The 23,585-nt window shown below is 42.9% G+C and overlaps 1 protein-coding gene across 3 annotated transcripts in view; it reads right to left on the bottom strand.

The window, feature by feature from the left end:
- CHCHD6 (coiled-coil-helix-coiled-coil-helix domain containing 6) overlaps window positions 1-23,585 on the bottom strand; it is a 120,603-nt gene that overhangs the window by 66,840 nt on the left and 30,178 nt on the right. For 2 of the 3 annotated variants that reach the window (XM_082321810.1, XM_082321811.1), the window contains exon 9: window positions 7,727-7,810. In XM_082321810.1, the coding sequence (XP_082177936.1) occupies window positions 7,727-7,810 (84 nt within the window). Of the gene's footprint in view, window positions 1-3,041; window positions 5,250-7,726; window positions 7,811-23,585 lie in introns of those variants that run through there. The other variant, XM_082321812.1, reaches the window with a different exon arrangement.

The raw sequence follows: 23,585 nt of genomic DNA, 5'->3' as shown, positions 1-23,585 counted from the left end.
TAAACTATTAGGCAATAAGAAAATGAATGAACTGAAGGGGAAATTGAGTTGAATAAAAATGTCAGGGCAGGGTACCAGAAATATTAGATAATGGGGGAAGCTCTCAAAAGTAAGACAAAAGCGCCCCTTGTTGTGCTCTTTTTGGACTAGACTTGACAAATGCTCTGGCGTTGAGTTCTAACAAAGAGACAAGATCACATTCTAGGTCTTTTTGTTCTGCCTTTAACAAGTCTTCATAGTGATACACTGATGAGACCAGATACCAGATTGTTATCTAAATTCAGCTGCTAAATTCAGTGTTAAGACACTAAGTTCAAACCACACATTGCCACATTTATTTCACAAGTCGAGCCTGAGGATGGATTCCTCCAAGATGAAGCAGCCCATAAGCATCATTCTCTCCCTCTGCGAAGGTACTCTAAATGCCAGGGAAACAAAATCACCGTAAGGCTCTGACAGTTCACCCTCCAGCACACAGACTGCAAACGCATCTCCACGTTAATTGTCCAGACCGAAGGGGAAGCAAACACTTAGTTGCTGTTTGCATAGAGGCTGCTCGTAATTTGATGTAATGTTCTGTACATCAGTCAACACATATTGAAGAGAGAACATACACACTGCAGAGAAGGCAGAGAGGCAGTGCTGACATCTAACACATTTTATTTACCCTGTTATAGATGTTCTTTGAGTTCATCAAATTACCAATCAATTTATCTGATCTCTAAAAGCTGGTGTACTCAGGTATATTAACTACTAAACTTTACAAGCTTTCAGCAAAACAGCCATTAAATGGGCGAATCGAGCACGGGGTACTGGAAGTCAGTTTGCGCGTTGGCCAACGGCAACAACGAAGCGACCTCTCCCCGCAGACAGGGAGATGACGGAGAAGCATTAGGAAGGCAGCCTCCCCGAGATGCTGTTCAGCCCGAACGGATACCGGCGGAAAAAAGGAATTATGGATGCCGCACTGCCACCTCCTCCCCCAGCCTGACATTTAATGTCTGTGAATAACTGAAAAGAGGAAGAGGATGGGAGGTCAGTACTGGTTCAGATGACAATTTCAGGTTCGTTCCTTTTTCATTTTGTTCCCGTTCAGAAATTTAATGCACACACGGGACAAAATCTTCAGTTCTCTAAATATCAAAGGCTGTGCCCTGGGAAACTGCTAGAGCCACCGCCACCTGAAAGACAACATCCACACAGCCTTGGACAGACAGCCCGAGCGACTGGGCAGTGATCTGGATGATTAGGACGGATCTTATCAGCCTACTTCAGAAAACTATACCAGGGATTATTCTTCTTGTGTTCAGAAGATTAAATCAACAGTTCAATGAACTGGATGCTTCGTTATATTGCTCCACCGGTCTGAAAGGCAAACTGCTTTTTTGGATCACAGCTGTTGTAGGTTCACATCAAGCACTGCTGGGTCTGCGGGAGAAAAGGTTTGCAGCAGGGGCAGGGGATGAGAAGAGACTTGAACATATTGGGTAAGAAAAAAAACCTGGAAATTGTAAAGAATAAGGCCTGATCACGAAGGCAGGGACAAGTGATACTTCTGAAAGGGAAACACGTTTTTTGAGACCAGACCTTGGTGTCACGCTAGCTGTTCTTCCGCAAAGCACCCCGCAGCACTGGCTGGAGTAGCAAGCTAGCGGCTGACAACAGCGTGGCTGGAGGCAAACAGAGCAGCCCTTGCACACAGCAATAGTTCACACGCAGCCCTAAGACGTTACAGGCCGTTTTACTGAGAAAGTAAATGGTGTCGGTGACGCCTGCCAAGACATATCAACTCATTTGGAAAAGGGCACCGGATCTTTAACTGCCACTGCGAGGGCAGAGGGTTCGGTTGAAGGTAACACCTCAAGACGGCTTGCTTTTTCAAAGGTGGGCGAGTGCTCTCTAGATCTCGTGGATATGGACACAGCCTGGGATCCCGACTCAGGGAACTGATTCCTCGTCCCCTTCAACAGAAATCCCCACCACCTTGGCCAGGTGATATCAGCTTGCTCAGCCCTGCAGAATCTGCTGAAAATCGACCATGAAGACCCAACATGAACATATGATTCTGGAAGGCTTTTTTTTTTTCCAGGCTGCTGTCTCTTTCTCCGCAGAGGTTTTTGAGATGAGTAACTAGCCAAAAAGCGTAGAAATGACAGTGGACTCACATGTAGGGGTGACCTTGGTGCACCAGAAGTGGGAGACTGCTCCAAGAAGGATGAAGGCCAATAAGAATAACAAACAAAAATAAGTTCGCCTCCCGTTCTTTACACATCCTAAATGCTTTACAAACATGAATTAAATGGTAAGTGCAAGGGCAAAAGGAGATTAATTTAAACAAACCAAACAAGGTGAATGCCACACACAAAATTACAAGATTTGTGAAGCTAAGCAGAGAAAAAGGTGCAGTCTACTTTATTAATAAAAAAAAAAGTATTTGTTTAATGCATTCCTTTCCCAGTTGCATAAATACTCTACAGCTTATGAATACCTCTTGTGCTACTTACTGTACTGAAAAACTACAAGCAGAAAAACGTTGCATATTAATGTACCCACTGCTCACAGTAGTCCAGAGCCGCCTAATAAAAGATAACATGGGAGCCGGAGCTTAGGAAAATCCAAACAAAGAAGAGATCCATCTATAGCAAGGAGTTTCACTTCACCTGCCAAGATTACCTTCAGCCTTTCTCTGCCGTTTTACACTACCCCAAAGAGCTGCCCGTGTTTTGCTATACCATAGCACTGCCCTTAACCTTTGTCAGGTTAAACCCAGCAAGAGGCCAAACAGCAAAAGGAGTCAAACAAATATTTACTTGGGAGAAAGGATACAACTAATATGCTAAGTGAAATCTCCTGGCCTCTGAAGGGTTCCAGGAGAGACGGCATTTCTTTCTTATCATACTTTTTAAAGGATGTTTCTACCATTTGGAGAAAGCAGGACAATGCCTACACAGAATCCTTCACAAAAATCCCGGTTCTGAGCAGTATATATGTTAACTATTTATACCAAGCTCCCTCCATCTCCCTCCCTCCCTGCTCCTCAGTAACATAAATGCATGAAAGACCATCAGCTCAAGCTTCTAAATTGAGTGTTTCTAAGGTTTTCCTTACAAATTATTAGGCCCAACTCTCATTCTTTCTTCCCAGAGAAACACTACAGTACAAAACCTCCTTCAAAACAGCTTAGACAAGACCCACTTTTTGTGAAACAATTCCAAATTACATTGATGAGATGTAAAATTACTCTAGCAAGTCAGAGTTAGAAGTTTAACCGCTTATAGCCAATTACCCAGGTCTCATTACTGGATTACTTATTGGAGATTAGACAATCACACTGGAAACACAGGTGTGGAAGGGAACGTCTGTATCACCAGCTCCAAAATCCTGCAATTACACAGTCATATAAGAAATAGTCAGCTCAAAGGATCTCTTCCCTGTAATTTTCCCCGATTACCAAAACACTTCAGGCAGTCGAAAACAAAAACATACAAGCAACCCAAGAGACTAACACACACAACTACAACAAACTACCAGAGTTAAAGTGAGGGAGACCAAGGGCATCACCAGCGTCCTGATCCTCTGCAAGGACTTTGTTGATAAAATTTGATTAAAAAAAAAAAAAGTCTAAAAAGCATGCACTGCACTGCAGGCAGAACAAACCCTACCAGCCCTTCAAACACACACAGCCCCTGACAAACTGATAACGAAGGGCACAGTGGGAAGAATACCTCCCAACAGCAAACCACGACATTGGTTTAATCCCAGTATAGCTACTTCATGCATTCAAATCTGCACTCAAAATAGCTGAATGCTGCTAGTAGCAGTAGCGCGTGGCATTTGCTCAACACAAGTCAGAAGTGCAAATCAAGCGTTAGGGACTACAAAGAAACAGAGAACCAAACCGCGATTCCGACACAGCTCCCGTATGTATTCATGGCCCACCCCTCTCGAGCGCTGTGTGCACAGCGCTGGGTCACACCTCTCCACGAGGATTAAACAGATGTGGAAAAGTTTCAAAGACGACCAGCCAGGATGATCAAAGCATTTTGGGGCAAGTATCCCCTATACTTGCCCTTACCTTACGCTCATTCCTGGACATCCACTTTCGGTCACGGTCAGGACCACGTGCTGAACTAGATGGATCTGTAGCGTGACACAGCACTGCTGCACTCACCCTCTTACTTCTTCCAGTGCGTTAATAGAAAATGTAGGGAAAAAACCCAAAAAGCTGAAACACTGACATTATTTTCTCATGCATGCCCTTTCCTGTGAAAATCTTAATAAGACTGTCTAGAGAAACTGAGTTTCTCAAGATCTATTTGAAATAAGGTACACCCATAGTTCATCTCACGCAAAACTAAAGGCAAAGCCTTTTTAGCATTTCTATAGCTTTACTGTTTCACAACACTTTGCCCTCCCATTATAAGCTATTCCATCATATAGATGGAATAACTGAGATAGATGGACTAAGTAATTGTTTCAAACTCCCAAAAGAGAAACAGCTATTAGAAAATGAGCAGTTTTTTGCTTCCAATTCTGTGCTCTGTCCAGTAGATTACAGTACTCTTTCAGAGATTACAAAATAAAAGGATAATGTATTCACACAATCTGCTGCATTCAAGGGAACTACTGAGTTCAATTCTGGTCAATACATCTCAAAGACAGAGCCGCAAGGGGGAAAGGGCCCAGAGACAAACAAGTAGAATGAGAAACCCGGAAAAAAAATCATTCACACAAGCAGAGGCTGAAAAGGTGAGGACTGCTTAGCTTAATGGGAAGGTAAAATAGGGAACAGAGGGCTACAGATAATGAATAATGAAGAGAATTCCTTTTATCTCTTTCACATAAAGGATATTAAATGAAAAAAAGTATTTGAAACCGAGAATTTACAGAGTATGTAAGTTAACCTGTGGCACACACTGCCACATGATATTGGAGGCAAAGAGCTAAACAAGGCTTCAGGAAAAATGCCTGAGACACGTCGAAGAACGATGGCAGTAATCCAACTTCCATTACAGTGAATAAAAACACTGAATGAAAATAAACTCTTTTGCAGCAGGGCATGTGTCAGCCTCCGACTGACAACACTTAGGAAGACTCTTGCAAAGTTGCTCTCCAAAAGTTTTTTTTTTGTTGTTGTTGTTGTTTCAGTGAGGGTTTTTTTGCATCTTCCTTCAAAGTCTTTGCAAGCTGACCACTGTCAGAAGAAACAGGACAGTCTCCGTGTTTGATTCAGTGCAGCGGCTACTACGCTGTAAGGAGTACATAACACAATTATTCTGAGCATCCTACCGGGAAGGTACTTCGTTCTCAACATCAACAGTTCAAAGCATCCTTCAACAACAAATCTCTTAAGTCTCCTACTGCTGAATTCGGTTATCATGCAGAAGTGGAGACGAAGCCAACCAGGGGTTATAGGCAGGCACAGCAGGGGAGGAGGGGGGGAATTCCTGACAGCCTGGTCCTTAGAAGGAGAAATTTCAGCTTTCCACCTCCACGCCGAGCCATCGCATCCAGTCACTCCCAGCCCAACACCCCCGAGCTACCAGTGACCACGCTCCAGGTGCCCACCCCCTCTGACAACAGCGGAGAAAGCACACTTCTATTTCAGAGCTCCTGCCCACCTCATCCCCTTACCGACAAGCTTTTCTTCTAATGTATACACACACATACACATAGATGTACAAAAATATATCTAAGCCTGAGTTGGAAGGTTTTAGCACAGTGGAAGGAAAAATAAATAAATATATGTCAAGGCCTGCGTGTATTCAACAAATAAAAGCAGAATTATATAAAAGCAACAGCTAATAAAAAAGATTGTTCTGTGCTGTGTTTTCCATCTTTCCAACCATTATAGGAATAAAATTATCCACGGAGAAGATCGAAAACCTTTTTCAAAACTAATACAATTAAGCTTTATTACAGTGTTTCAAGTACATTTCTCTCCTCTCCCTCCTAGCCCCCCCCACCTCCCACTCCAATCGAGACTAACGGTTGGAGGCATTCTTCTGTTTTATTACCAGCAAAATGCTAGTGTTCAAGGGTCAGAAACTATCTAGTGTTTCAAGAGAGGAAAGAAAACCTGTCCTTTTTATCTACTTGCTTTAGTACACGTAAGAACTAGAAGATAGTTTCCATGCAGCTCTGCAGTTTGAATAGGACTATGGGCAAGCCACCGTACTCCCCTGAGAAGACGCCGCACTAAAATATCCACCACCTTGTTTAAAAAGTTACCCTGCAGCAAGGGACACGGACCTGAAAAGGGAAACACGAAATACAACAAAAGACTTCAAAAAGAGGACAATGCAGCCTGGACACAAACTTCTCCCCACTCCACTGTCCACAAAGGACGGGCACACATACAGATTTTCCCTGCGGTTTCCGCTTCATGAAACCAGATCCAGAGAGAAGAATATAATAGAAGCACACAGCATGAGACCAAGAAATTGCAAAAAATTCCCTTTGCGTATGAACATATGGACAACTGTGATAATTAGAACGATGGCTGCTAGATTGTTTGCAATTTCACTGAACAATCCCCATTATCTAGAAATAGAATTTAAAAATCTGAATGCAATACTGAGTGGTAGTTTTAATAGTTTATTTTTTAATGAACTGTATGGATTAAAGCGTTGCAAAATTGTATCATGTGAAATTGCTCATGGGCATGTTTTACCATCAATGGCTTAAAAAAATGCTGCATGGACAATTGTGCAGTAGCAGGGAATGAGAAGGGGAATAGATGTGCCGATAGTATCCCACCATTTCTATAATCTGCAATTTTCCCATGTTCCATATTCACCATCATGCTACACGTTGGCAGTAAGGCTAATTGACTCCTCTGTCTCTGTACAGCCCACCTTTTTCATTGTTTGCGTTTCTTTTTAGTCACGTAACACAACTACAAGTCGGATGTACGCAACTCCCTGTCAGGAGGTCTAATTGCTTCAAATTGGAGAAGATTATTCTCCACATTTATTAAAAAATAAAGACTACTTATAACATTATTTCATTTTGCCAGGAAGTGAAAAACGCATTAGTTCATAAGGAACAGCATGGCTGCTCCTATTTTTATGGCATCAATTTTTAAAAACTCATCATGGTAAACAATTAAACAGAGAAGCAAATCCCACGTTTAGGGGAGAGATTCAAATCCCTAAATGGATTTTTCAAAGGTCATTTCAGGCTTAAAAGATGCTTGACAGTGTCTCTTTAAATCATGTTCATTTCAAAGGCTTATCCAGCAAGAAGCAGGCAGTGCACTCCAGCACCACTCTGTGAACTATCGGGCTCCCCAGAGAAAAATTAATAATACAACTTTAATTCATATTTATAGCAAGATTTGTGGTGGTTTGGTTTTTTTTAATTTAGGAAAGGATTTTTAACAAAAGAATAAAAAAAAGAAGGCACTTGTTTTTTTCAATTTAGCTTTCACCTAAACCCCATGGTAAAACAGAAAATGAAGTTTGAACTACTAGAAATCTTTTTTTAAAAATCATCAGTTAAAACCCCCCCTTATCTTTCAACTGCAAGTTGCTCAAAAGATTTAGTTTGTACAGCTTTTTCATCAGTTAACTATGTAAGGGTGGGGGGCAGATAGATACTGGGAGCTGACAGTCCCAGGTTTCAGCACAACACTTCTTGTTTCTTTGCTCTTTGGATCCACACAGATCTGCATCCGATCCCATTAGCATGCAGAGGCCCAAAATAAAAGACACCTTAGCCTTACCTTCCTCTCAATGCGGCCCAACTGCTCTTTATAGAAGGCTTCTTGCCGCTTCAACTCTGCCTCCCTGCCTTGCAGCTCCACGGCCTGGGAAGAAGAACAAAAGAGCATCAGCAGAAGAAGAAATTAAAAAAAAAAAAGTACGAGTGCAAGGAAAGCACCTGGGATGCGGACTGGAAGGAACTAAAAAAAAAAATCATTGCTCAGGACTGGTGTATGGGATCCCTCTCAGCAGAACCACAAACCTTCCATATTGCAGTTCATGTTGGATTATCCCCACCAGTTTGAAACACTCTTACTAGTATCATACTCAAACTCGTAACCTTGATTTTATTTCTCCTTATTAAACGAAAACATATAATCATAGAAAAGTGACATCTTCCTACTGCCTTGTTCAGAACGCCACCTTATCCAAGTCTTTGTTTTTCATGAATCATGATGTTTATTACTCCACTTCAATTTTCTTCACCTCACCTTAAAAATAAACCTCCAATCCTCCACTTCATAAAACACTTGCCCATTGGAGTGTCAGAAAACCTCTACAGATTTAACATATCCCTACAATCATGAAGAAAATCCAAAATACAAGGCTATGTTGTAACATCTTTATGGCAACACACATTCTCACTGACCACGCGTTTGCTTCTACAGGCGTAGACTACCCGGATAATTCGGCACTCTCTCCAGAAGCGCTCTGTGCCTACACCACCAGCACCCCCAGGGCCCCTCTGCCTGGCTGCTGCAGATTTGGAGAGGAGACGGGTGTCAGAATTTCTCTTCCATCTTCCAAAATATAAGTGTGACACTTCCAAAGCAGCAAACTTGGTATGCAAGCACATGCTTAAGCATAACCTGGTCATCAACAGTGCTCAATTAAAAAAAAAAAACCAAAACCAAAAACAACAAAACTCGGTGTGGTTACAGCAACAGATTTTTGCCTTTTAGCTCCTTACAGCCAGCAGCACTTCACTGCATTCCCACCCCTAAACTGAACTAGCATTAAGAAAACATGGCATTGATGGAACTGAACCAAACTTTTTCAGTTTAAAAATAACAAGCAACAATAGCAAGAAGAATGACACTTGTTTTTCTTCCCCCATCCTGCCCCAAAACCCTCTGGGGCCACATAAGTTATCACCAGGCATAAGACCTTTCAAACCCAGAATTATTAGTCTGTTTAACATGAACACAAACCCTGCTAATCTATAGCATCCCATCAGCATTGCTCTTAACTTTTAATGATGATGGCACAATCACAGAAAATGCTGGTCCAATATGATTAAGCAGCTGGGACAGAAACATCCCCGTGGGCTCAAACCTGTCATTTTACGGCCAACAGCCATTGTTAATGAGAAAAATTACATCTGAAAGCAAGTTGCTGTGCATTTCCTTCTTTCTGCTCCCCTGCTGATGGAAATACAGTGGTATAATAGGGCTTAGAAGAGATTTTAAGCTAGGGAGGGAGAGACGGTTGATAAGTAAGCAAGCAAATGAGTACATGAAATAGGGGGGTTGTAGGGGTGTGGTGGTGGTGGTGGTGTCTGTTTGCTTTTAAAGGAAAAGGAAATATTTTGGTTCCCGCGTTTGTCATCCCAGCCAGCAGGGCCACAGTAAGGCACAAGCACTATAGACTCGTATCTAAATCCTCTTGCTCTCAAAGACACTCGATTAAAGGCAAAATCTCTGGCTCTGGTTTAACCAGAGCTGCTATATATCTTCCAGCCTGCAAACCAGCTGAACTAGGATGGGGAGAGGGATGAGCATGAGCTGCCCCATACATGCAGCCTGACCAAAGAGATACCACAGCAACAGTAGGGGCACTGATGGGCACTTTGTGAGTGCCAAAATTATTACCATTTTCTGATAGGAGAACCATCGCTATCCTTCCGAACCAATATCCATCTTCTGTACAGAAAAGGACTAAGCAATTTCAACTGAAATGAAACAGATGTAAGAAGGCAGGGTGGTCTGGTGGATGACGAAAGGACCCTGATTCTCCTGCTGATTTTCTGCATAACACCCATAAAATCAGATTATTAAACAAGTGACTTGTATTTCCTTAAGGAGAAAAATAAATAAGGAAAAGAAAGAAGAGTAACATAGTACTGACCCCTCTGCACAATTCAGATAGAAGGTGCTTTTCATGTGAAGTGTAATACAAGGAGGAGGGCGAAAAAAAAGTCTGAAGATGAATGCTTAAAAACACAAGAAAATTTCTGCTTAATCTAAATAAATTAATCATGTGGCAGTGCTACTCTCCTGGGGTAGCAGACTATTCTGGGAGCATAAAACCAATACGTGTAACAATACTGGTGGGCAAGAGGCTTTATTCTGTTTCTGACAAGATGTGGATCCATGTACCCACACACCCACTCATCTTTTCAACCTATGAGCTTGCCTGACCTCATTCCCCAAGAAATTCAGCATATTTATCCATATGACAGCTCTGGAAGGGAACACAAACCAAATACCTAATCTCTCAAGTAGGGTGCTGAGATGCAGGCACATTAGAGGTGTGCTGATCTGCATGACGATGACCCATGGACTCCCAAGCAGACCTGACTGGAGCTGGGATGCCCACAGCGAATAATGCCTCCGCACCAACGCACCCTGCAGCAGACAGACATTCCGTTAGTGACTTCCCTAGGCTCTTTCAAAATTGATATCAAAGAATCAAAACCAGATCTCCCAGCTGCAGACTACAACCTCAGCACACTCACCATTCTTCCCCCTAAGTACTTTCTCCCATTATGTCCCACTTACTGTCCATAAGTTGTATGAAGAGCTTGCAAAGAAAACTTTTACTCGCAACTCAAAACATTTTCAGTGCCTTGCTTGTTTTCAAGAGCTGCTGATGTTCCAGTGCATTGAAGTATACTGAGAAACATTCTATTTGTGACAGATCTGCTTGAAAGTTGCTTTCCGTTTCCCTCTATCCCCAGCTGTTATTACTAGAAAATTTAGTACACTTTACGATGATGTTTGAAGTATGAATGGTACAGTCAGAGCATGTGTCATTTGAAATACTGTTCCAAACTGGGTTAGGCAACAAGGGACATTTTGTATGAATACAGGATGTTTATTAAGAGTTCCTCTAGTCCTGCTGCTTATTCCCTACCTGAAGTCAGAAGCCTGTGATGTCCCAGACAGAACTGGCTGCTATGGAGATGATTACAATTTCACAGGGAATTGAGATTGCAGGTGCCAAACAAAGCATCAGATACACTTTTCACAAACGCCTTTAGAACTAAAGAAGGAAGGAAAAGGGAAGACACACGTGATAACATATGGGTTTGAAAAATCACGTATCAGAAAGTGGCATTTCACATCCACGCTGCAGAAGCTACATCTGAGCTTGAACATATCAGGCAAGAGATGACCAAAGCCCAGAGATGACATCTAAGAAACTGCAGTGTAGAACACAGCAGAGCGTGATGTCCAGGGAGTATGAAGACAGAAACAAAAGAGAAGGAGGGGAGGAAGAGTGTAGTTAGTTGTAGCACACACAAACGCACTCAAAACTTAGAAAAGTAGCATGGGACAGCACGTATTTGCAAAAGAGAATGTATGCAATAGGCAATTGCCCTCTGTACAAGAACTGGGTAATAAGATATATTCAGGAAATGCTCCACAATTCCCTGTGATGGTGTCAGAAGTTACAAGCGCTGCATTCTTACAAAAGGACAGCAAAGGTATACTACTAGTATGCTACTACAGCTTGCATGGGCATGAATCGGTTGGGCCCTCTTTCAAATTCTTCCTCCGTTTTATCTTTACGCTTTTTCCACAGCCCCAAGTTTTTTGGGTTATCTCAGTGCTGCTTTGAATGGTGACAAAGAGCTAGGGCAGAGTCATGTGTGATTCCCTGCCTCCTCCTCTCCCTTTATCAAGTCACCCATTTAGAAACAAACTGTGAAAGCACATTTCTAAAGCTATGCATTCATACTGGCTCAACTAAAGAATTCAAGCACCGGCCTGCTAGCTGACAAGCAGGCCAGAAGAAATATATTACAAGCCTCTTAATTGAGGTAATGAAATATTATTGGTTTATTCCCTATGAACAAACCAGACACTCTCAGCCTCGTCCTGAACTGACACCAACGTGCAACACATCAGACTGTGCAACCGATCTTCTAGAGCTGGGCTTCGCTCTAGCTACATCCATTCACAGATTAGCTTTGGCTTTGCCCATCACAAAATATCACCAGATTTTTATTATTTTTAATAACAGTCCCTTCTCATCACCTTGTTAAACATGAGAACTAGGAAGGAAATCTGCTTAAAAAAAGGGCTTATTGGCAGGGTCAGATTACAGTAGGGAAATGTAGCACCCAGGAATAAAGTGCAGCAATAGCACAGCCCACAGCTGACTGCTACCATCAGGCTGTCTCTCTCTGCAATACTGTTGGGATTCTGGGATTTGGGGAGAGGGCATGGAGAAGACTCCTCAGAAGGAAAAAAACCCACCCTCACTCTGCAAAGGGCAAGCCGAGCTAGAAGGAAAGGTCCATACCTCAATCTATAAAGAACTTCCTCAAAGGCAAGTCACAGCACTTGGCAAGATTATCGCAAAAATATTTATCTTCTTGGCAAAACACATTCACCAGTCACAGACGAACTAGTGAGATGACGCCTAGAGAATCAGTCGGAGGCAATCCAGGGAAAGAAGCTACAAGGATAACGGAAAGGTCCTTAAGTCTCTACCAAATGCCTTGCTTCTACATCGTCTGGTCTTCGCTGAGAGGAGCTATCAGCTTCCCCCAAAGGTATCCAGTAACATCTCTGCAGCAGCACAGCAGCGATGTGTTGGCTGGGTACCTCAGCTTGCCACACTTCACAACTGCAAATTCTTATACTTCATGCTTTCCCATGTCACTTCCAGTCCTGGTAGCAGTCCAGGTGGCAGGGGAGAAAAAACAAATGCTATTAAAGGCTCCAAGACTAGAAGAAGGAATTGACAGCAATGCACTGAAGAACAGAACTAGCTCCAAAATTAGCTAGCTGGCGTGTTCCTGACCAAGCCCAGGGCAACACTGAAACAGCAAGAGGCAGCCTGCGCACATCACGCCCGAGACCGAACAGCAGAACTTTACGGGGAGGCTCGTATCAGACAAGTAGCCATGGGGGAGCCTTGACTCAACTTCCACTTGCATCAGCAGAAATATCACCACTACTGCAGAGCCGCCTGCAGTCACTATTCCAGACACGTGAGGCCTACAAAATCACTTGCTTTTTGTCCTTTCTCTCGTTCTGTTGAGGGCAGGTGACTGGGTTTTGTTGTGTGTTAGAACCCAGATGCAGACTTGTGGCCTTGAAAAGCAGTACTGGTGTAACCTTCATTTCCTCCCATTTCTGCTACTCTCTTAGCCAACAACACACATCACCAGATCAAGTTTGGTTTCAGCAGCTGTAAGCTACACAAAAGGAACCAGTGAAAATCTTTATGGAGGAAATAATATGCAATTTTCTAGCTGAACACCTTTTAAAATGTAATGACAGAAAATAAAATCCTGCATCTGTGCTCAGCAATAACAATCTGTACGCACGCAGTAACAACATGACACTTGGAATAAGCAAGATCCAGACAAAAAAGAGAGCTTACCCAGGCGTCCAAATCCGCAGGCTTGGAATAAAGAGAGTGCAAGAGAGAAAGGAAGGCAAAAGAGAAGAAAAAGAGAAATCAGTGATTTATGGAGGCCGCCTGCTGCTGCACAATATACCTTTCAGGATGACAAGTTTAGAAAAGTTCCTTAAAAATGACAAGCATCTTAAGCAGTGCAGTGCTGTCCCCTGTTGGGAACTGTGCTACTAAAGCAAAACAAAAGCACATGCAGCCCCAAAAATAAAGCAAAGCCCCCAAAGACCGCTGCCGAATGCCCCCGTAGGGTGGAAGCCAAGCAAAGGCAGCTGTGAAGCAGCCAGTTCCAGGGAGTCAGTGTTAGAGATGCCGATAGCCACAACGTGCACCGATGGACGTGGCGGTGCCGGGCATACTCAAAAGGAGGTGGCCAACAACTGCGCCGTTTCCAAATTACCTGCAAAGAACAAGTATCTTTTTGCAAGGGCGCTTTTGAATGCACAAGCTGACCTACAAAGTAAGTCATCTTCTTTACCGGACAATTTCAAAAAGCGTTTCCTAATAGGAAGCCAGTTGAGTGATCAGATTTCCAACCAGATCCCCCTTCAGAGGCAACTGAACACATCTTTAGTGCACAGTTCAAACCTCTGCCAAATCCAAGCCGCCTTCACCTGCTCCTTCTCTTGTCAGCAAGCCTATTTAAGTATGAAGACAAGCAGATGAAGCAGGCTGCGGTATCACCTCTTATTTACTTATTACTACTTTTTACTTGCACAGTAACCCAGCAGCAGCAAAGCAAGTACAAGATGATAAACGTTTCATCCCCATAACCACCTCCTTCTGAAGCCAAGGCATTTATGAGGCAGCCGCAGCTCTCGTTTGTTGTCAAGGGCTGCAAGCCTTCCCTCTCAGGGCTACATTCAATCAGCAGCACATTGGCTAAGCAGGAACTTCAGAAAGGCTGGCCTTTTTTATGATGATTATTTATTTGAGGGGAGTTGACAGGGCAGGAAGAACTTTCTTCTTGGTCATAGTTCAGTGCCAGAGGGAGCAGACGGTGGAGTGCAATGTGTTTATGGGATCTGCTGTCATTTTAATGGCACAGAGCGACTACTTCAGGTAACCGAGGGATGATGTGTCATCAGCTACCTGTGTCGTCCATCGTCATCCTTTGCAACAGCTGAGAGGGCTGGAACCGAACATCCACAGTTCAACCGGGGGAAGCCAATTCCCCTTTCTGCAGACAGGTTTGATATAGCACCATCAAGTCCTTGGCCAAACAAACCAATACACAGCAGGTGTTCACCAGTAATCACTGGCCCATCTTGACAAAAGCCTGATTTGAATAACATTTTTCTTCCTGCTGATTTTTACAGTGAGGACAGATGTGCTTAGTTTTGGTTTTACATTTTAGCAATTGCAAGGCTGGCCACCCTCAGCAGATGGACAGGATGAACAGAGGGCTCTTTATGGTGCCCGTTATTATGTCAGCAGGTAGGTCATGCACACCAACAGCTCTTTTCTGGATTTACATCTGTCATCCCTGGGGTGCCCAAGTCATTAACTGTCACATTCCTGGTGGACAAACGCTTGCACGACAAAACGAACACGAGGTACTAACGCAGTGGCACTGGCCAGTTGCTGAGAAGAGAGGAAGGAGAAGGACCCAGCCCTACCCCTGACAGGCGGTCCCTCTCATACCCCCTAAGATATAACGCACAACAGCAGAATTAGAGAAGGATAACACTGTTACTAACCACAGGGCCTCTCTTCTGCAGGTACTACCAAAGGCTTTCATTTTGTAACCTTTCAGGAGGGGGGAAAATTGTTACTCCAAGAATAGACAGACACACTCCACTGAATGGAAACAGGAAAATTAAAACAGCTGTAGATGCAGTAGGACATATTGCTGTGTTGGGAAGAAATAACTACATTTGGAGTGAAGCACAGACTAAATCAAATATAATAATAAAATAATACAAAAATGAAAACTCAGGAGGGCTACTGGTTTAAGTTTTGCTACCTCCTAAGCACCTGGCAAGATCTCTTTGTAGACCTACGTTTACCAACTTTGACAATAAAGGACACAGTGTGTCCACTAATATTTTCAAACTTTAAGTAAACTGTTTGAGAAATGAGCAACACCTGGGTTCCTCGCTTCCTAACCACACGAGTTTCACTTCCAGCTCCCAGCTGGGGGCTTGTGAGTTTTATAATCCCAGCCCTGGGACACAGGCCATCTTTTAGCACCCGCGGTCAATACTGCTGAACTCTTCTGCTAAAACAAGGGTTCATTTCTCTCCCAGGTAACCCAGAGGATAGCAATCACGGGAAGCTGAATAAATACTGTACTTAAGTGTTCAGGTCAAAACCAAATCAAGATATTCCTCTTGACTGTATCAGAGGCAAAAGGTTATTGAAACAGGATCTCAGGCCAAACCAGCAACCCCTGTCCTAGGTGTTTATATGGGGGGGAAAGATGACACAGTCCACTTGGAGAAGACTCTGGCTAGATACAGGAGCCACGTAAGTAATGCGCCTGTGCTTCTGAAAGCTTCACATTTGAGCACTGATTATTCAGGCGGGGATGCTTTCCCACATATCTATCAACAGTCCAACTTCCAATGAAATCGAGAATACAGCGCCAAATCAGTATTTCACACACACAGCCAGTTTCCAGCATCTTTTCCCAAACCCATACACCACGTCACCCATACGTGACTGCCATAACGGGCACATCACTCATGTCTGTCATGGGCTGGGCAAGCGTCAAAATGGCAGTGAGCGATCAAAACAGCTCTGCAGTTGGTGGCGAGGGAGGAAGGGAGCAGCTGGATAAAGCAGCGGCCTTAGGAAGGGCAATGCCTTCGTAACCTGACTGGAGCCAGCTTCACCCTAAATGTCCCTTACCTTGCCACAGTCAATACCTGTCATATATCTAGTTTCACTATAGCGTGACCAATGACTCAGGAATCCAGACTACCAGCTTGGTAGAGATCATCTACTGAAGAACTCAATACAGAGTATTTTTAGGGGCACTGCCAACTTTGGGAGCGGAAGATGGAGTGGGAGATGCGAGAAATGAGAGGCAGCAGGTGCCCAAAACCCAAGACAGCTGCTGGCAACAACTTTTGCACTGATGTCAGTATCTGAAGAGCTCTGCAGCACATATTCTAACATCTTGATGACCAGACTTCATCACTGAATGAGCAAAGAGTCATTTCTTCTTAAGGCAATAATCCAGCTCTAAACTTTTCCACGATGATAGGAATTAAAGCATTTAAAGAATATATCTAGACATTCAGTATCCACTCCAGACCCTTAAACGCTTCCAGTTTAGTGGAAAATTGAAGCAGCATCAATATTAAATGTAACTAGAGTCAGAGATGTAACCAACTGACAAGGGAGAGGCAGCGGGAAGAGTGAACTGAACAGCAATCAATGTTGAGCAAAGGCTGGAGTGAAATTGCTCAACTCTAATGTATACAGAGCATCCACAATTCTGTAAACGTGGAGATAGGAAGACAGCAGAAAAAACCTCTGCCCTTTTATGATTCAGGGACAACTGCACTTCTAATACTTATGGCATTACTGCAAATAGGTTTGCAATGCTGACAGTTTGATAGTTTTCATTTAAAACAAAATAAAGAGAAACCTATTTTATAAAATCCAAAGTAAACCATCTGCTTTCATTGCCCGCTTTAATACTTCAGCCCATTCCCACATTCTCCTTTTCCCATCACCACTTCTCTACATGCATACATACAGAGTTTTCATTTTGTAGACTGCCAACAGACAAGGCATGCCATGTCTACAGAAATCTTGCAGAGTGTAGGCTCTCTAGAGATGGATGCTCAAGACACTCACGTCTGACAGCAGGTGAGTCAACAACTCCTTCTAAATTTTTACCTCCTTGCTTAAATTCCTACTCTGCCTGTTAGACATAAGAATCTCCAAGTCCCTGACCAATTTAGCCAAGAAAACAAACAAACAACCCCCCCAAAAAAACCCAAAAAACTCAAAAGAGGGCATCATGAAATTCTATATTGATTATGACTTTCTACCCCAGAACATGTTTCAGACCCTACTGAGTCAATGAGGTATCTTCTCATAAAGCTAGAATCAAAGGCCACTCAACTCTTCTTGGATTATTTCTAGCTCATAATCATTAATACAGACTCCCATTATGCTAGCCTAAGGGTGGCATATGGCTTTCTAGGGATAGGACAGACGGGGGAAAATAACAGTTACGCATGCCTACATCCCAGTCTCATTTCTGTGCATGCATATGGGGACATAGCTTTCTCTTGCCAGATTCTTAAATACCAAATACATTAGCTTCCGAGTCAAACATAGTACTTCAAACACGACCACTGTTTTGCAAAAAAAAAAAAAAAAAAATCAAGATGACATGCATAAATCAACCCATGTGCCTCCAAGCAGCAAAAATGATGAACCATGTGAGTTCAGAAGGAATTCCCTTCCCACACTCGCTCCCAGACACTACAAGCAATTTTTACCTGCCTCTGAACAAACCAGCTATTTATAGGCACCAGCCAAGGGATACAGGTTTAGTATAGTACAGTGAATACAGAGTTCCTGCCACAAGATTAGAAATCTAATTTCTTTTTATATAAAAAAAAAAGATTCTCTCAAATACTATGCAGTTTAAGAGAAATAGAGTTCACTTTGGGGCTGCTTTTTAATACAGGCAAAGACTGTCTTAATTACATGCTTGAGTAAGAAGATTCTTGAAAGCCTTCCGTCATGGTCACGCATCCCCTGTCAGTCTCTATGAATCCTTCCGCAGGTGGGCAGCCAGGTGCGCTTTCAAACATCACGGTTTACGTTTTCACCCGCTTGTGAATCTTCCTGTTCTCCCTGCTCTTTCATCCCTGACATACGCAAAGTGCGCTTTATACAGCGTTAGGCGTTCGGTGTCTTTCTGGGGGCAGAATCCAACCTACCAGTTTGCCAAGATGTCTGTGGGAAAGACATACAGTAATCAACATTTAGTATAAATCAAACGGATTCCAAAGCCTTACGGAAAGGACCACAAAAAGCATAGGGGACTCAAGTTAAAATAAATGGTTTGGGCTAGCACACATACACAGTCATGCTTGTAGTAAGGTGTTACCTATGGAGTAAAATGCAGTGAAAATATGTAGAAAGATTAATCAGAGACTGCCCAGAAAAGACAAAACATAGAAGTGAGGAATTTTGCTGCTATCTCCCTCATTTTTATGATCACGAGAGACAGGCAGTCAGCACTAAATTTCCCTACAACCAGTTCTAAAAACGTACCTCGGTCTTCGCCTGCAGCACTCCCTACATCCTAGGCCACAGTCAGTGTTATGAAAAGGCTGCCAATTAAGTTGTGGTTTTGAGCTACAGACAAAATGTCCACCAGAGACTCCGATTCTTGCTTCCAAAGCACTTGCAACCCACTGTGTGTTTTAGGCAGAGAATGTACTGGTTCTCAGATAGATGCACTCTCGGCTCCTCACAAGGCTGCGATCAGAGAAAATGCTGCAAGGTTGCATCTTTTAATGAAGTCCGAGTATATCATAATGAAATCAAAAAGAGTGTAGATCCAGCAACAACAAGGATTTCAGGCTATTGTAAAACTGTATTCTTTATTCTTACATTGCAATCTCCAGGGCATGATTGTATCAAAAGCAACTCGCAAATCTATGTCACTGCCAGCAAAATTTTGATTTCCATTTGATAGCACAATTTGCAAACAGCGGTTTTCCACATCGTGGAAGTGCTTAGCATTTGTAAGAACTACAAGAATTCAATGCTGATTCCATGCCCATTTACTGGGCAATGCAACACCCTCTTGCTCAAGGCAGACGGCTTGGGAAAATCAGGGGCGGGGGGGAAAGCACCCTCTCTTTCTACGAAGGAGCAGTACCTGGTAGTCTCTCAGCAAGGATCGCAAACCAGGTGTTGCTGCTGTCAAGAAGAGGGTATAGACTGGGTCCAGCAGGAAGAGTTAAGCCGTTTGAGGAATTTTCCTTAGGAAAAGAAAACAACATTTCACTCTCACTGGAGCTCCTGAAGCTCAAAAATGATGTCGCATGCTAAGGAACCAGAGAATTATTTACTCTTGGACCTTTTGATCAAAAGCAAGAAGCTTGAAATTTAGCTTTAAAACAATGTATGCTCTAAATATAGCAGTCAGGTGACCTGACAGAGCTAAGATTCATGCTTCATGAGTTTGCAAATTGAAAGAGTCAATCCCGTTCCGAGTATCATAGAACCCTAAAGACAGATTGCTGTATTTATTGCAGTAGATACTATTTACAAACATATCTCCACACTGTTTGCTCTCTAATTATAGTTGGGGCACATACAATCATTTACTTTCTGTGAGCTCCTTTTGTACGCTACACCTCCAAAATCAATGAAAAGTAATTTTAGGAACCTGTTGATTGATTTATTGATCAAATAAGTTGACCAGTGCAGTAGACTAGAAATAACCAGACAGGCAAGTGATTTGATAAATATTCCTGAAGACTAGTCACTATAGGCACTGAAAGTCAGGGAAAAAGAAACCCTCCAAGGCAGGTTCAGGTTTTTTTTAGAATCTATATTAACAGTTGGCCCTAAAACTTCATTCCTTACGCAGGCCTGCTTGGCCAAGTGTGCGCCCCAACCAAATGTTTGAGATAACTCTGTACCATCCAGTATTAGTTATCAAATTCAGCAGAAGCCATTGGCAGAAGTTCAGCTCCTATTACCAAAAACGATGTGAGAAGGAAGAGGAAGGGGGGGCGAGTACGTTACACAAGAGTTTGAGGCAGGAAAGGGATAGTTCTGTCTGACCAAGGCCACGGGATGGAAGAAACACCGGCGGAGATCATCGTCCACAGGCAGCTTCCAGTGCCTGGGACAGTTTTCTGGCAATTCTGCGGTGGGACTTCACCACAGCTTTCACCAAGCTCCAACAGCAAGGAGCAGATTATGCCCCTGGCCAGCACTGAAAACCATAAACCTCATCTATCAAGTATTCACTGAGATGGCCTATTTTTTTCCTGTGGATTTAATTGTGATTTAATGAGCTTTTCAATGAAACATGTTGGCAGCTTATCATAAAACTAAGCTGAATGTAACTTGTACTCCTTTACACCATCCGCTCGGTTGCATGAAGAACTGTCATCCAACTCGAGCAAGAGGCAAATTGGGATTCAGCTCTGTTGCATAGGAGTAGTTTCCTAAGAGGCAGAGGACAGGCACACTAACAAAGCAGGAGGCAAAGGAAAAAGCTCGAGTTACTGCTATTATTTGTACAATATTTTAGATAATCTTTTGGCACTGTGGTTTTGGGGCGTTGATCCCCAACACAATAAAGGAATTAAATGTCCAGGGATGTCAATAGCTTTTTCCACAAGCATAAAATCAAAGCAGGAAAAAAAACCCAAAACATTCAGGTGCAGGCAAAATAAATTAGCAAGATCAAATTCACAAGCTCTCATAACCTCTCAGCATTTTTGAAAAATAATGCCACACCTATCAAAACAACCTTTAAAATAAAAACCTTTAAAAGCTTATTTATCTCATAATAGTCTCCTTCCTGCCTGTCATATAAATATATATTACATACATATAAAATCAAAAGAAAAATCCACTCGAAGAAACCAACACTCCAGTGCTCCCTTTTCCATTTAGTGTTGGTTGTACACCCACAGAGACCTTAAAACATTTTAAAGGATCAAGCTTTCCTTCTCATTAGTACCAGCACCGCATTGTTCTGAACTGTGGTCATATAACCTTTTGCACCTTTTCACTCTATTGAATCAATCTCCCCTGGCAACTTCTGGTGCAGCACTCCGCTCCCCCTGCCTCCGGCTCTTCTTCCCTTACTAATTCTGTGTTCAGAACTGTGAAGCACAAAATTAGACGTTTCAAATTAAGCAAGGAGAGAGAATGAGAGAACCTTATTAAATCAACATTAGCATCAGAGTGGCTTTAAAAGAGAAACTCAATTGCAAAATATTACTCGTCTCTGTAAAGCTCTTTACATCGACAGAAACGAGACAGGCAGCGGCTGAAGTCGTCTTCCTCTGCCCCCACCTTCCTCTCCGTGCTGGCGGCAGCACTCGAGCAGTCGGAGCAGGATCCTCCGCAGACCACAGCCCCAGGGGAAGCAGAGCTTACCTCGAACGCACAAGCACTGGAATTGCCAAGCGAAAAGGACAAGGTCTATACCGTGATGTTGGAGGAAAGACACGCACACACAAAAAGCATATTAACACACAAAAGCAGACTGCCTTCTCCTCCCAAGCTTTCCACAACACCGGTTGTTCTCTCAAGTCACATTACAAGTTACAGTCACTTCTTTACTTCTTGCAACAAGGCAAAGACCCATTTCAAGTTTTAGTTTCCATTCTCAGTCCCCAACAATCAAGATTACTGGCATAATGGTGACGATCAGCACATTATGTTCCAAAACACCGTAACTTTCTGAATGTGAACCTCCGGTTCCTGGCCAGATATCCTTAAACTCCTTTTCGAGATAAATCAGTGGAGTATCATACCATTCCCCCTTGCTGGATAATTAGACATGTTGTTAAAGCCAGAAATCACCTCTGAGCCTGCACGGTCTTTAAACGTGACTTTCCCTTGGCACTTCTTGAATAAGAGTTGATACTTGCACCTTGTGTCAACAGAAGGAGCGAGCACACCTTGCACCATTGTGCAGCAGGCTACGTACTTGGCTGTGGGGCTGCCACCTACACCCGAGTGTCTCGGCAGTGTCTTGTAGGGAGAGCTTGCAGTGCGTGCTGCTAAGGAGCCCTGCGGAAACAAATCATACTAAGCCAATCTAAGTACAAATATATATATATATATATTTTTTTTTTTAAAACTATTTCAATTAATTAAATGTTTAGCGCACCCACTTAACTAGGGAATACTATCCTAAGGGCAGGTGATCTGAAACTGAAGCTCAATTCCTGATGACAAAACAAAGCTTTTGAACCATTTTTGGGCAAAACAGACACTACTGCAACAGAAACGGAGGGTGAGGCTTTTGATCGCTCTAGTCCTACCACGCAATGGAAACTCACGTATCATCCAGACACTACTGAAAACTCTGCATTTTGCAGATGGGTTTCTAAGTGCAGACCCTCCGTACCAACAAAACGGCGCTTTGAGAAGCCAGGGGTGCTGGCAGCTCTGATACCTCTTCAGAGCTGCAGTGAGTGACCATTGCCTCACCCGACAACCAGGCTTAGGTGCCATTAACTAAGTGCTGGACAAAGCAGCTCCTACACCAGAGTTAAGGCAAAGTGCACCAGGGAAACAGGAAGAAGGAGGAGGGTAAAAATAACACCCACAAGAACTAGTGACAAAAAGCTAACTTTGTTAAAGGGCTGTCTGGTCAACATCCTTGTTTTGTAAAATGAAATGCTTCATTTTCACCTCAAAGGGCAACAGGAGCAATACAAGACTGCTTGGAGCCTTCCAAAATGAAAGGGTACGATGAAAAAGAGCAATTTACCATTCAATTATAAAAGCTGAAAAATGGGGAAAAGAGAAAAGCCGGAGCGAAGCACTGAACCTGCTGTCCTAGGGCTGCCCTCGGTGCCTTTTCAGGCCAGTAAGAAGTCTTTACCGAAATGTACTTAACTGTCCGCTACATGCCTTTCTTCCAGGAAAGGACAGCACTCAGCAAAAACTGAAAACATATTTTGTCCTATTTTTTGCTGCATCTAATTTTCTTCTAGTCTTTTCCCAGCAGTCTGACACAGAACTAGAAGTGGCCTCCCGTTGCCTGCAAGTCCCATCCCTTGCTTGTGTAGGGGAATCAGATAGCACCTTTAATTCAGTGGGACAGTAACTATAATGATGGATGTCTAAACAGAATGATAACAGGGGCTTACGAAGTTAAGCGCTAAACATAATGATCAAAATTAATAAACTGATGTCCCTAAATATGAATGCATTAGTTCATGGGATGGGATATAATTCTTCTGCAAGGCCCTCTTCTCTTGTACACAGAACACCAAGAATGTCAAAATGGAGCAGGATCACTTCAGCCTAAGAAAAAGGCACTCTAATCTCAGAGCGTTCACCAGGTAGTCTTTTTCCACAAATACCAAGTAATTAGCTCACGTTCACACGCCCAACACCTTCAGCTCTTTAGTGCCTCCATTCTGAAAATTTTTCAGAAACAGCCAACTTTTACCAGCCACACAAAAAGTACAACTAAAAGAAGAACAAACAGTGGAGACAATTTCTGTGCAACTTCCACCACCTAGTTTTGTTCCTTAAAAA

This window comes from Platalea leucorodia (assembly GCF_965183815.1).
Source record: "Platalea leucorodia genome assembly, chromosome: 9".
In the NCBI taxonomy this organism is placed as follows: domain Eukaryota; kingdom Metazoa; phylum Chordata; class Aves; order Pelecaniformes; family Threskiornithidae; genus Platalea; species Platalea leucorodia.
The sequence above is the reverse complement of the archived record's forward strand: the minus strand, read 5'-3'. Positions and strand labels throughout refer to the sequence as shown.